The sequence below is a fragment of the Camelina sativa genome, chromosome 17 (assembly GCF_000633955.1).
Source record: "Camelina sativa cultivar DH55 chromosome 17, Cs, whole genome shotgun sequence".
NCBI classification, from domain to species: Eukaryota; Viridiplantae; Streptophyta; class Magnoliopsida; order Brassicales; family Brassicaceae; genus Camelina; species Camelina sativa.
The window spans coordinates 549,079-562,228 of record NC_025701.1 but is presented as its reverse complement, the minus strand read 5'-3'; the positions used below and the strand labels follow the sequence as shown (position 1 = coordinate 562,228).

At 39.5% G+C, this 13,150-nt stretch overlaps 5 protein-coding genes across 7 annotated transcripts in view; 2 read left to right on the top strand and 3 right to left on the bottom strand.

Moving 5' to 3' along the window:
• Window positions 39-3,375, top strand: LOC104754332 (probable serine/threonine-protein kinase At5g41260). Its single transcript, XM_019238810.1, has 11 exons — window positions 39-593; window positions 701-823; window positions 902-1,125; window positions 1,213-1,463; window positions 1,580-1,605; window positions 1,733-1,809; window positions 1,906-2,011; window positions 2,087-2,172; window positions 2,259-2,591; window positions 2,711-2,821; window positions 2,905-3,375. Exons 2-11 carry the CDS (start codon window positions 742-744, stop codon window positions 3,154-3,156), a joined length of 1,548 nt encoding a protein of 515 aa, XP_019094355.1. The 5' UTR covers window positions 39-593; window positions 701-741; the 3' UTR covers window positions 3,157-3,375.
• LOC104754333 lies at window positions 3,272-4,406 on the bottom strand. Its single transcript, XM_010476497.2, has 3 exons — window positions 3,997-4,406; window positions 3,841-3,895; window positions 3,272-3,740 (listed from the first exon to the last, which is right to left on the bottom strand). The coding sequence occupies exons 1-3, from the start codon at window positions 4,303-4,305 to the stop codon at window positions 3,400-3,402; spliced, it is 705 nt and encodes a 234-aa protein (XP_010474799.1). The 5' UTR covers window positions 4,306-4,406; the 3' UTR covers window positions 3,272-3,399.
• LOC104754334 lies at window positions 4,482-5,616 on the top strand. Its single transcript, XM_019239230.1, has 2 exons — window positions 4,482-4,702; window positions 5,228-5,616. Exons 1-2 carry the CDS (start codon window positions 4,586-4,588, stop codon window positions 5,303-5,305), a joined length of 195 nt encoding a protein of 64 aa, XP_019094775.1. The 5' UTR covers window positions 4,482-4,585; the 3' UTR covers window positions 5,306-5,616.
• LOC104754328 (NAC domain-containing protein 2) lies at window positions 5,680-7,095 on the bottom strand (the record flags this gene model as incomplete). Its single annotated transcript, XM_010476491.2, is given in 3 exon segments — window positions 5,680-6,463; window positions 6,567-6,844; window positions 6,935-7,095. Coding segments are annotated over 3 exon segments (879 nt in total). The 3' UTR covers window positions 5,680-6,022.
• Window positions 7,914-13,150, bottom strand: part of LOC104754327 (acyl-CoA thioesterase 2-like) — an 8,883-nt gene continuing 3,646 nt past the window's right edge. For 2 of the 3 annotated variants that reach the window (XM_010476490.2, XM_010476487.2), the window contains 10 exons: window positions 10,338-10,425; window positions 10,115-10,227; window positions 9,926-9,988; window positions 9,799-9,854; window positions 9,602-9,706; window positions 9,371-9,427; window positions 8,988-9,089; window positions 8,791-8,839; window positions 8,432-8,500; window positions 7,914-8,270 (listed from right to left, as the gene is read on the bottom strand). In XM_010476490.2, coding sequence (XP_010474792.1) covers window positions 8,193-8,270; window positions 8,432-8,500; window positions 8,791-8,839; window positions 8,988-9,089; window positions 9,371-9,427; window positions 9,602-9,706; window positions 9,799-9,854; window positions 9,926-9,988; window positions 10,115-10,227; window positions 10,338-10,425 — 780 coding nt within the window. In that variant the 3' untranslated portion in view covers window positions 7,914-8,192. Of the gene's footprint in view, window positions 8,271-8,431; window positions 8,501-8,790; window positions 8,840-8,987; window positions 9,090-9,370; window positions 9,428-9,601; window positions 9,707-9,798; window positions 9,855-9,925; window positions 9,989-10,114; window positions 10,228-10,337; window positions 10,426-10,577; window positions 10,656-10,859; window positions 10,986-11,084; window positions 11,132-11,234; window positions 11,311-11,412; window positions 11,481-11,699; window positions 11,793-11,916; window positions 12,058-13,150 lie in introns of those variants that run through there. The other variant, XM_010476488.2, reaches the window with a different exon arrangement.

The window sequence follows — 13,150 nt, the reverse complement described above, 5'->3', positions numbered from 1 at the left end:
CAGGTTGGTCTGTTGAGAGCCCAATCAAAAGCCCATGGGCTTTTCCCTCGAAAAGACAGACCACTTTCAGTTCCTTGCTTACTTGTAATTGTATTGTTGTGGCGGCTAGGCCTATTCAACCGTAATATATTTATCACACTTGTCGGTAATTTGTCTATTTTTCAATGAGAAAAAAGCTCAAAATATGGTTATGTTATGGGTTAGGATTAAGATTAGATGATGTTGGTGAATTCAAAACTTATGAATTATTTATTATTACTCTCCTCTGGGTATCGAGTATCGACACTTTCCGGTTTGCTTGGGCTACTTCCGCATCGGTTTGATTGAGATACTGTCTGAGTATCCTCATTTTTATATACATCCTCTTATTAAAATCGAGAAATTTATATGGTTGTTGGTGGATTTGAAATTGGAAGGAACACCGGAAAGTGCGTCTTCGATGGATAGATAAAAAAAAAAAAAGGTGTCTGCTTTTTGTTCAGTTGTGTTTTGCTTCTTTCTTTTAGTTTGAACAAAATTAGTACTGCCGGTCTCACTGTTACTAGCCGAGCACGAGCTAGCTGGCTGACCAGAATGGTTGCGAGTTGACAAAGGTACTACCTGTTTCTTTATACCAAATTTTTTAAGTTTGATCTCTGAGTGACATCTCTCTTTCCCTGTAATTAAAAAGAAGATTGGGCAATTTCCTGCTTGTTTCCAGGCATTACCCGTTGTTGCCTTTATAACTGAAAGAAAACATCGATGGGAGGTCAAAGCTCAAAGATTGTTACATGTTGTTGGAATTCATCTCACAAGACTGCTGCTCTTGAAGCTCCATATGTTGGTGACGTCTCTGTTCTCAGACAATTTCTTTTTTGGCTTTATGCCCTGTTTTCTTTAATCCTTTTTACGTGATTTACAGAAAACGAAGAGATTGATAGTGAGGTAACAGATGTGCCGTCTTTTAGTGAATACACACTAGAAGAGCTTAAGATCGCCACCTCTGGTTTCGCTTTGGAGAATGTTGTATCTGAACATGGAGAAACAGCTCCAAATGTTGTCTATCAAGGGAAACTGGTGACTCATAAGAAGATTGCTATCAAGCGCTTTTCTGGAACTTCCTGGCCTGATCCACGCCATTTCCTGGTATTCACATGTATCCTCATAGTTTATCTTAATTGCCAATCTCTCAGTCTCATATCTCCTTTTAACTTTGGTTGTGTCTGTTTCCAGGAAGAAGCAATATCGGTTGGTCAGCTACGCAGCAAAAGAATGGCCAATTTACTCGGCTATTGTTGTGAAGGCGGTGAGAGGTTACTTGTGGCTGAGTTTATGCCTAATGAGACACTAGCCAAACACCTTTTCCACTGTAAAAGAAAAAATTCATTTGATCAGTTTTCTTTTAATGCTCTTTTTAGATTGTTTGCCTTTGTATTTGCATTATCACTTTTAACATCTACCACCAGGGGATNTGCTTCATCTCTGCAAACAGCATAATTTTTCAGAATGAAACAAGTTGGGGGACTTTGTGTGTTAAAGTGAAAATTGGAATATAACAAAAAGTATGAGCTCTCTCTCTCACTTTCTTGAATCTCGAAAGCTGCCTTAGAGTTCCTGAAGTCTGGAGTTCGTAAAACCTGTAGGAAGAAATCTCTCAGTTATCTTCTTTTATTTCGAAACATAATAAAAGAATTGAAATTGCCAATCACAATTTTCATCTAAAGGAGTTAAAAACNTGTCTTATACATTTCAGAAGCTCTTGAATACTGTAGTAACAAAGGACACACGCTATATCATGATTTCAATGCTTACAGAGTTTTGTTTGACGAGGTACATTCCATAATGAACTTAAGCTCTTTTCTGAGAGACCATGTTTTGTTTCATGATATATTCCTCCACTGACGCTTTTATGGATCTTCTTATAAGGAATGCAATCCGAGACTTTCAACCTTTGGGTTAATGAAGAATCGTCGGGATGGTAAAAGTTATACCACAAATCTTGCTTTCACCCCTCCTGAGTATCTACGAACTGGTGAACTTCATATCCCCCTCTCTCGTAGGTCATATTTTCCCAACAACTTGAGGTTTAAGTGTGTTCTTGATACAGGGAGAATCACAGCAGAGAGTGTAATCTACAGCTTTGGCACTCTTCTGCTTGATCTTCTCACCGGAAAGCATATTCCTCCTAGCCATGTAAGTGTCCATGGTATTACTATTTTACTTTAATCATTTCTTGAATTATCTTTGCTAACTATTTCAGCCTTCTGCTATGTGTTTAGGCCCTTGATTTGATTCGAGACAGAGACCTTCAGACTCTAACTGATTCCTGCTTGGAGGGAGAATTTTCCGACAGTGATGGCATGGAGTTAGTACGCCTGGCATCTCGCTGTCTTCAGCATGAAACTCGTGAGCGACCAAGCATAAAATCGTTGGTCACTGCGCTGATATCTCTCCAGAAATACACAGAGGTTCCGTCTTATGTTCTAATGGGTATGCCTCAGAGTGGTACTTTTGCGTTACCTCCGTCCCCTTTTGCTGAGGCTTGTTCGAGACAAGACCTGACTGCTATGCTCGAGTTCTTGGATAAAATTGGATACAAAGACGATGAAGATGTAAGTCGTCAGGTTTTATGGCTATATCAACTTTTAAAATCCACTTAAAAGTTAGAGCCCTTATGGTTCCCATCACATGAAGGTTTCTTCATGGTTTTATGTGACATGTTTAAGTGCAGCTTTCGTTTCTGTGGACGGAGCAGATGCAAGAGGCTATAAACTCGAAGAAAAAAGGCGACATTGCATTCAGAAGGAAAGACTTTAGTGAAGCCATTGAGTTTTACACGCAGGTCTGTCTTTCTTCCGCACTCGAATCCATAACAAGACCTTCCTCCTTAGTTGACAATGTCCCTGTCTACAAAATTTGTCTCAGTTTCTTGATTTGGGAATGAGCTCTGCAACAGTCTTTGTGCGGCGCAGTCTAAGTTACCTGATGAGTAACATGGCGAAAGAAGCTTTAGATGATGCAATGAAGGCTCAAGGCATTTCTCCTGTGTGGTACGTTGCATTGTATCTGCAGTCTGTTGCTCTTGCCAGCCTGGGGATGGAGAAGGAATCTCAAATCGCACTAACTGAAGGATCCAACCTTGAAGCCAAAAAGATTTCAGCTTCCACACAGAACTAAAGACATTGGGTTTTGTAAAAGATGAAGAAGCTATCATTCAATGAAGGGAAACAATCGAAAGGTAATCTGTTGTCCCATTTGAAGCTAAGAAGGTTTAGGTGTTGGTTATACTATCTAAAACTTAAACAAGGCAGACGCTAATCCATTGTTTTCAGTTGGTACATAAGACCTTGGGATGTATGGACACCAAGAGAATATTATACAAACTCCATTAACAAACAGATGCAGAAAGCAAAACAATGGTTATAATGTCTTGTGCAGCTCAACCTCTGCCTCCGCTTGGAGAATTGGGTGAGAGCTTCTGTAGTCTTCCTTAGACATACCACAGTAAACAGGGTCTGTGCCTCCTCCGGTAATGAAGTTCCAGCCAAATGCCGACCCTCCAACCACCTTGTCGCCATATTTAAGAGTGTTGAGCTTCTCGGTTTGGGCATAGCTCGTCTCAGATGATCTCAGTGCAGTAGTAGTTTGAGGTGTTTCACTAATGGCCTTTCCGTTGGATAAAGACTCGGTCTTAGCAGTTTTCTCACGTTTGGGTGATCCTCCAATCATCTCTTGGTACAGTTGAAGCATGTGCTTCATCTCTGCAAACAGCATAATTTTTCAGAATGAAACAAGTTGGGGGACTTTGTGTGTTAAAGTGAAAATTGGAATATAACAAAAAGTATGAGCTCTCTCTCTCACTTTCTTGAATCTCGAAAGCTGCCTTAGAGTTCCTGAAGTCTGGAGTTCGTAAAACCTGTAGGAAGAAATCTCTCAGTTATCTTCTTTTATTTCGAAACATAATAAAAGAATTGAAATTGCCAATCACAATTTTCATCTAAAGGAGTTAAAAACAACCTCGAGAACGTGAGGGCGAAGATCTTTGAGAAGGAGACGCATCTTGTAGTAGTTGGAGTTTTCGATCCGAAGATTCGTCTCCAGCGCTCGCTTTCTTCCCCTCTGCGGCGACGGATCCATGGAAACCGTCGACGGAGGCTGAGCCGTGGTCCCGGGAGTAAACGCCGGAGAAGGTAACTCGGCTGATCTCTGATCTGCAGATGTAGGAAGCGGAGAAACCTGTGCTGGAAGAGATGAAGTAGCAGTAGGAGGAGGAGGAGGAGGAGAAGGTTCAGTGAGTTGAGTCGCCGACGAGGTCGATTTCTCCATAATTCAATTTTTCAAAGGTTTTCAACCGCCGAAAAAGAGATCTCCATCAACGCCAGCCGGGGATCTTAAAAGAAAACGACGCCGTGAAATGTTTGGGCCTTACCTCTCTCTCTCTCTAGGCCCATCCATATTTGAAGTGTTTATGGAAATAAAAACGGCATGAAGTCTTACAATTACAACAAACTCACAATATCCGGGAATGTGTGTCGTCGTTTTTTACCGAGCAAAAGAAATATTGTGATTAGAAATTGTGCTTTTCTGGTTCTCTCTTTCTCACTCGATGATGAATCCCCAAATAGAGAAGGTGGTGAAGGTAACGACAGTGGTGGCGACCACCGTTGTATCCTACTTCCTCTTAACCGCTGATTATGGTCCCGAACCTAACGCTCTTGATCCTGTGAGTTCCTCCCGATTGCTTCCTTCTTTTTTTTTTGTTTCCATCATCAAGTCTGATCGAATCCGCAGCAGAGATAGTTGTCTCTCCCTCTCTCCTCGGTCACAATCACTAGGAGGGAATACGCTTGTCTCTTTATAGTTGCTTCTTGCTAGGGTTGTGAAGTTTGATTACTCGGTGATGATTAGTTTCTAAGAAAACTTTTGGATAATAAATTAATAAGATGTATAGGATGGATGGCAGATCTCCAAGCAAGAAACAGTTTCTGATCAAAGTGAGAAGTCAATTTTGATCTTTATGCTCAGCTCTGTCTGGATCTGCTCTTGACTAGTGGACTTCTGGACTGCTTCTATTGCTCTGTTTTTAGTCTGTTACTGTCAATTGCTGAATGCTCATTTTCTCTTAAACAACAAAAATCAGTTGCTTATGGTTCTTTGTGCCTATATATATGTGGGGGATTATGTTTCCAATTGACTCTCTGATTCTTAGTCTTACATAAGATAGATATGGCGTTTTCGTATTCTGCAGATCAGAGAGAGAATATTGTCAGCCCAAGATTCCGTGAAAGAGTTCATCTTTCCATCAAAGAAGCGCCCCGACAAGTGACAATGAAAAAGTAAGATGCAGCTGACCATGATTTGAGTGTCTGGTTTCCAGCGTCTCGTTTTCTGGCTAACAAAGAGGTTCATCTGCTTTCTTAGTGCTCCAGTTGGTATCCTCCGTTAAACTTGCAAGACTTTTGAGTTATGTCAATAAAGTATAGCAACAAGTAAGTAGATCATCTGGATTTTATCTTTGTATAATAACCAAACCAATTCCACCCGATCAGTTAGCTATTTCGGTATCAGTTCCGTTCAAGGAATCGAATATGTCAAAGTCCCCTTTTTCAATAAAGTATGCTCTAGTTGTGTGTACTACTACTAGTATTAAAAAAACATCCGTACGGACGGTTAGATCAACAAAATCATGTGGATGATTGATTAAGCAGAAGGAACTATTAAATTGATACTTAGCTTTTTTGACTTTTATGACCACCAAAGCGGAAACAAAAGACAAGTGGAGTTTTTTTCTACCTAACAGTAGATACACTGACCAACATCGAACAACAATGACCACCGTCCGATCAGGTATTACCTGAAATCTTGACGGTCTTATATAAAACAACAAACGAACAACAACAACAAATCTAAATGGCAGCAGCACCACCGATTCGGCACACTCATTGACCATCATAAAAACGGTCTCGTGTTGCCATTAAAACGCAAAACTAAACGGAGCGTTTTGGGTTTTGCGTTTTTTGCGGCAGGCAAAAGAAAGGGGGAACTAATAAGGCTTGGGCATGTACATGAACATATCCTGTAGCGGAAACATCTGATTACTCCCTCCTCCTCCTCCAAAGGCGTTATCCACAGTGGCATCAATGTAATTAAACCCAAAATCAAGGGTGTTATTATTACTTACAGCCGCCGACCAATCATTCCACTTGGGCTCGCTCTGAACCTCGCTCGTGAACTCAGGCGACACCACCTGCTCCGAGCAACTCGAATCCGTCGTATGCAGCTTCGGCACCGAATCCGACGTGTCGAAATACACGAACTCACTCGTCTGTTGCGGCGGCGGAGGCATCCCCATCTCCGTCACCTTCGGCTTCTCCTCCACGATTTCGTCGGTGACTCCCCCGTAAACAACCGGATTCGGCGGTGGTACTCGCCTCTCGATAGCTCCTTTTTTGTTGTAAATCCGACAAAGAACCCAATCGTCCAGCTGGCAGAAAAAAACGGATCAGTTAATCAAACTACAGAGAGAGAGAGAGATTGAAACAAAATTAGATCTTAATCACATATATAATTACCCTNAGATAGATTACCCGGAGGCTGTTCTTCTTCTTGCGAACGGAGCGGTCAACGTCGGCGAGACGGTACTCGTGCATAATCCAGTTGGTTTTCTCTCCCTTGGGAGCTTTGCCGGCGTAGAAAACAAGAGCTTTCTTAATCCCGACCGGTTTAGGAAGACCGATGGGTTTATCAGCACCGGTGGCTTTCCAGTAACCAGAACCAGCAGACCGGTTAGGACGCGAACCGTTGGGATATTTTCTATCTCTGGGAGAAAAGAAATACCATTCCTTCTCACCGTACAAGGCTAAACCTGTAATTTTTGATCTTCTTTAGTTTAGTTCTTTTTTTTTCTAAAATCCTCAGATTTAAAAAGAGAAAGAGAATTTAATAATCAATATACCAGGAAGCTCCCATGGATCGTATTTGTAGAGATCGATCTCAGCGATGATGGGAACGGCGATGGACTGAGAAGCACATTTGCGGCAGAGATAGTGCATGACGAGCTCTTCGTCGGTTGGGTGAAATCGGAACCCTGGAGGCAGCTCTAATTCTGCTGACATAATCGATTACCTTACCCTCTCTCTTCTTCTTCTTTCTTAATCTCTTGACCTATTATTATTGATGGCCACTAGTATTATTAACTACGGAATAAGATTAGGACGCGATGGTGGTTGGGATGATCCTAATCTTCGTATAGCTCTAATAAGAAACTTGGCGTTTGAAAGTCTGGAAAAAAAGAGAGAAAAGTCAAATATATAAGGAAGAGGGATATGACACGTGTCGACATGTAAGGGTAGAGAGAAGAGCTTCTAGAACACACGTGGGTGGATGACGCTGCCGATACACGTTTCGCACAGAGAAGTCAGTTGCTGACGTGGCCGTTAGTCGATGTTGTCACTGCTTACGTCTGTCGTTTCGAGAGGGGGGGTCCACTCCCTTCTTCACTTGTTCGTAAAATTCCAAATCCGACCGGTCCGATACGACCGAACCCTCCTTATATGGATTCTTCGTTTCCGGTCGGTGGATCTGTGGTCCCACTTTTCCTTTTGTCTTTTTGCAAAATGGTTCTTATCATTTCATTTCCGCCGATTAAACGGTGGGAAAGTGGTCTCTAGTTGTCTCCATTTTTTCGACGGTGACTTTTTTCTATTTCCTTTTTCTTTTGTTGTAAAGAGATTATTGATGTCAATTCATTTAAAGGGTCCAAGTTTCTTACACTGATGAAGCTTTGATTTGGGCTTGGTTCTCTTATTCATGCAATTGACATTAATCTCTTTACAAACAGAGGTTATAATACTTGCTATCTATACTCTTACTCATAAAGGCGAGGGATGTTATTACTCATCTAGTAAGTAGAACGAAATATACGACCGGCCGGGTAAAGCAGGTCACGAGACGGTACTCGTGCATAGATCCAAATTATTTTGATACTTAGGCCCATCATGTTTCGACCCACGAAATATAACAATATATATATTGAGATACGTATATATGATGATGAAGGTAAGACTGTAAGAGTAGAATCAAACAATACCATTCCAAGGGAATGACTCGAGTTTGTCTAACAAATACCCCAATAAGACGGTTCTTGTTTGCAGCGTTGTACTCGTAATCATATACTGTATGTTATTATTTATTAGCTTACGACGGTGGGCCATTCAGAGCTTTGACGTGACCGAGGGTTTTGGAGGTCTAGCCTCTCTTAATAGAGCCTCTTGCGTTAACGATACGACCAGCTGTTTCACATATTCAAAACATAACCAGAATGAATTCAAAGATTTATTTATATATCCAATTTGAAACATTGGCAGTTTTGAAAAAGATATGCTACCATATATCATCTATCGCGTCCAAATATGTATATATATAAAAAAGGAGGCAAAAGAGTAGAGAGTACCTCTCCGTTTCTGTTGAACATTTCACCAGTGACAAAACCACGGGTCTCATGAGCGGTAGGACTGACAATCTGCAAGCGGCATCATCGTTGTGTAAGTGGCTGACGCTCAAACAGCAAACAAGTCGGCTTTTCTTACATAACAATAAAGACTTCTTAGAATTTTATAATCCTATAATGCTATTATGTAAAACTAATAACATGTCTCGCTGAGCGAAACTCAATCTACTGGTATAATACTATTAGACTACATTTGATGTACTTCATTTAAACATGTATCTGATTTCTATGTTGATTTTCTTTCGCTCACTAAAAAAAGAGCTCTGAAATGTTCACGGAGAAACAAGGATAGAAAAAACTACCACAAATAGCAACCAGTCATCAGCTCTTAGAGGTCGGTGAAACCACATCCTGCAAAACAAATGAGGAAAACTGAGTAAAAATAGCTACTGAAAACTTTTGTTTGGAAGATCCCTGCCGGAATAATGTCTCAATGTAAATTAAAAATTAACACAAACACACGAAACTCAAACACCATCAAGAGAAAATAAAAACTTACGCATGGTCGAGGCTAAGTGAAGCGGATCTCAGGCCCTTTCTGCGGTGAGGGTTCAAACCGACACCAGAAAATATTAAATCCGAGGCAAATGCCACGACACATCTGCATAACAACATGGCTTGCCAGATTATTAGTTTGCTAAGAATGATATATCGACTTTCAGAATGAACGGTATACCATCAGTTTTCAATGCTATTAAGAAAGTTTGGCCTTTTAAGAGTCTCAACCATACTCCAATTTATCAGTGTTGGGGATACTAAATCTAAAACACCACCGATTCACTTGTCTCCAATCATTATTGCTTTAAAAGAAAGGGCTGTTACCAAATGAGTAATATCAAATTTTAGATGGCTACCCTGATTTACATAGATGGAGGTACTTACCGGTGCAAAGCCTGGTCATCAGAGAGCTTTCCCTTTGCTCTAAACCAATAGTTCAATCTGCCCGAAGAATTTGTAAGAGTAATAATTATTTTTTAAAGAAATACTCAAGTCTGGTAAGTGATGAGTTTCATGTGTAATCACATGAGTCATACAGTTTATCAGTTCTGCTTGCTTTCCTGGTGGAATGTATGAGTATATGGATATAAATGATATATTTACGTGAGCTGTTACCTCGGAGGAGACTTTGTCTGATTTGTTGAATTGCTGGGATCACAAAATCGAATCTCTATAGGCCATGGAACAAAGTTTGCAGTGGCAACTTTGTTCCGGTAACTCCTGAAAGAAAGAAACAATTGGGAGATTGGTCCAACTTGAGCTTCTGAAACAAGTTTTCAACTTTTCATGCATTGGAAAACACTATCACTTACCTAGGTAAATGAGGATCAGTTATACGACGCTCACGCAGCTCCTCCAGCGATAGAAGCTGCAGCAGATAATGGTGATAAAGGCAACGCTTACAAATTATTGAAAGCCTTAGATCTGACGAAATGATACCGTATCAGGATCTGGCACGGAGGGTATGGTTGACTCCTGATGATCAAATCCTTGTTGCTCTTTCTATGAAATTAATGAAAGAGACAATTTCAAAAGCAGTTTTCAAAGTTTTGTGAAAGGCAATCCTCTCTTGGTGGCAGATTAACGTAGAGATTAATGAACTATCATGAAAGGAATAAAATGGAAAACCTGAAATGATGCCACCAAGATGAATATGATATTTCCTTTCTGTACTGCATCTACTCTTCGGGTGGCAAAGTTGTTCCCATCACGTATGCGGTGCACTTGATAAATAATGGGGACTGCAGGAGTAACAAACTATGATAATTAGATGAATAGAATAGCAGGCAAAAGGGAAGAAAAGCATCAACGGTGGCTGGCAAGGGCACAGTGAAAATTAATAAGTTCATACTATCAATATCTCCAACGAGAAGAAAATAGGAGTGTAAACTGTGGACTATCTTCAGGAAATCAACAGTTTTTGATGCCGCAGCAAGTGCCTGTAAAAATAATGTTGGTAAGAAGAGACTTAGTAGCGTTTATGGTTAACACTGCCTGAAAATGACACATAACAAGCTATATATATGCACGCAAATCAGATCAGCAAGGTTTATAGAGACATAATGTAACCTTCCTAGAGAAAATGGCACACCTGTCCCATAAATTGTCCTCCGAAAACCTTTCCAAATTTGGGAGCATCAGGTAGTGTGATCCCCCTGAAGATATTCAACTACAAGAAAGAAGCACATAGAATAAGAGGGGATCAACCGCACATCATTTCCAAGCAATACAAAACTGACATAAAAGTGCTGACAAGAACGATGCTTGGATAAAGTTGACTAGAAAGAATTATAAAAAGAAGGGTAGTTGATAGATAAATAGAAAGCACAAGAAAAGTGAGAAGAAGAAAAGAAGAGCAGTGGGATGACCATACTTCTAAAGGGTCGAGTTGCAATATGCGTTCGACTAAAGAGCATTTGTCAACAGTGGTATCGGATTGCCAGATTGAATTAGTCTCAAGCAAAGGACAATAATCACGCGGCAACACCAAGCAAGTAAGCTGCAACGGAAAGGGACGAAAGAAAGCGTCAGCTCAAGGACACAGACAGAAGGGATGTATGAAAAGTCAGGTAACTCTCAAGGAAGCAAGGACAAGCACCTGGGACATAGCAACAATGTCTGCTGAATGAACGTTCCCAGAAATACCTGAGAGGAAAAAGAAAAAGAAAGAGAGATGGAAGCTGAATAATACTATCACCAAAAACGAAAGGTTCAATCAAAGTGGAAGAATGAATGTTAAAAATCTGACCAAGGCCAAAGTAATCAAATTGTTTCAAGAGGAATTCGGAACGGTTATCTTCCTCGGCTGGTCCGGAAACCTGAGCCTGCAAAAAAAAAAAGCAAGAATCAAAAAGAAAGTGTGATGGCAATGGCGAAGGAAGCTATGATAAAGATAAAAAAGAGAGGGAACGATGAGAAACAAAAACCTCTCCTTCAAAGATAAAGTAACATCCATCCCAAGTTTGATCTTCACGAACCACATAATCCCCTTTTCCTGCAATTATATTTTACAGAGAATGGCTGATGTAACGCACACACACACACACACACACACACAAATAGGTATGTTATTGGTACAGGCTCTGCTCATAACTTGAATCGTTTCTAAACCGTGAAAAGCCAATTAAGCAGATATTAGATACTAAAGAGCTTCAATAAAATGACGAGAATTCAAAAGAGAAACAACAAAGGAAAAAACAAAAAAAAAACAGACCGTAACGTTTCAACAAAACAACTTGAGCGATTTTCCTGAGAGAAGAACTGGGCAATTTCTGAAGTAAAGGGACGTTTCCAAGGAACTCCACAACTGCAATCAATAACAACAGACTTTTCTGGATTAGGCCAACTTTGGATCCGGAGTATCTATCTCTCTATCTCACTCCTCCAAAAATTTTATTATAATCTCACTCCTAATTTATCTATACTCTTACCTGATTCGGTGTTCATGGCGGCGGATTCGGGTTGCCGGAAGAAATCGTCCCCCCTGGTTCCTTGCTGGTGTACTAGAAGAAGAAGAAGAAGAAGAAGAAGAAGATTGGTTGGCTTCGATTCGATTCGACCCGATGATAAAATTTGGTTATTAATCGTCTGCCCTCCGGTTTATGTATATCTGATACGTGGACTCGGTTCGATTTTGTTTTCCGTCACGTGATAAAAATGAAAATAATTAATTTAGCTACTGAAGTGAACAACACTTTCACAATATTCAACTCAATTTCTTCTGGTCAACAAAAACATGTAGTACAGTATATATATATATATATATATGGGTATATTATTATTTTGGGTCATTTCAGGGGGGACGATTTACATGTAGTACAGTATATACTACCCATTTTATTATTCATGTTTTGCTACCCGAATATTTTGCTGATAATGTTTTATCTTGGCCAATTAATGCCTGATGTAATGTTTTAAGCCACATATACGTACGTTTATTATTTCGAAAAGGAATTTACCAATATAGAGTATCTTTAACATGGAATATAATTACCCAATGCTATATCTCCAATGGAAGAATTGCTTAAGAAACCTATCCCACACAAAAATTTCCACACTTTTAACACAAATATGATTGTGTTTTGTGGATGTTAGTGAAAGGACATTATCCATGGAGCCACTACAGACCTTGAACATGGATCATCTTAACTTGTAAATGGAGGAGATACTCTCGTCTCTCGTAAAGTGTTCATACCGTCCTAAAAAGTATAATATCATTGAAAATAATAAACCGATTTACTAGACGTGTTGACCAAAACTCATGAAACAAACTCTAATAATGTTAAATCTATATATAATAACAATCCGAATAAATACGACCAATAGTTGTGTTTTTTCAATCGTACCTTTTGTATATTTTATGAAAAGTCGTGATGGTTCATTAAAACAGTTATTTATGAAAAGTTACGACTGTTTACTGTAGAGTTGTGTTCATTGGATCATTCATATCTTTTGAAATCTATACATATTTGTCTGTTTGAATTGTTTTGCCACGAAACAAAATAATATAAATTTTCAATCTCAATAGTTTTTACGGCTTCCTAAATTATTCTCTAGCATTCATTCTTTTAAAACTAAAGAAATTTTTCTAATTCTTGATTTAACAAAATATTTTTTGAATGATGAATCTAATTTACAACTTTTAGTTAATTTTAAATATAAAAA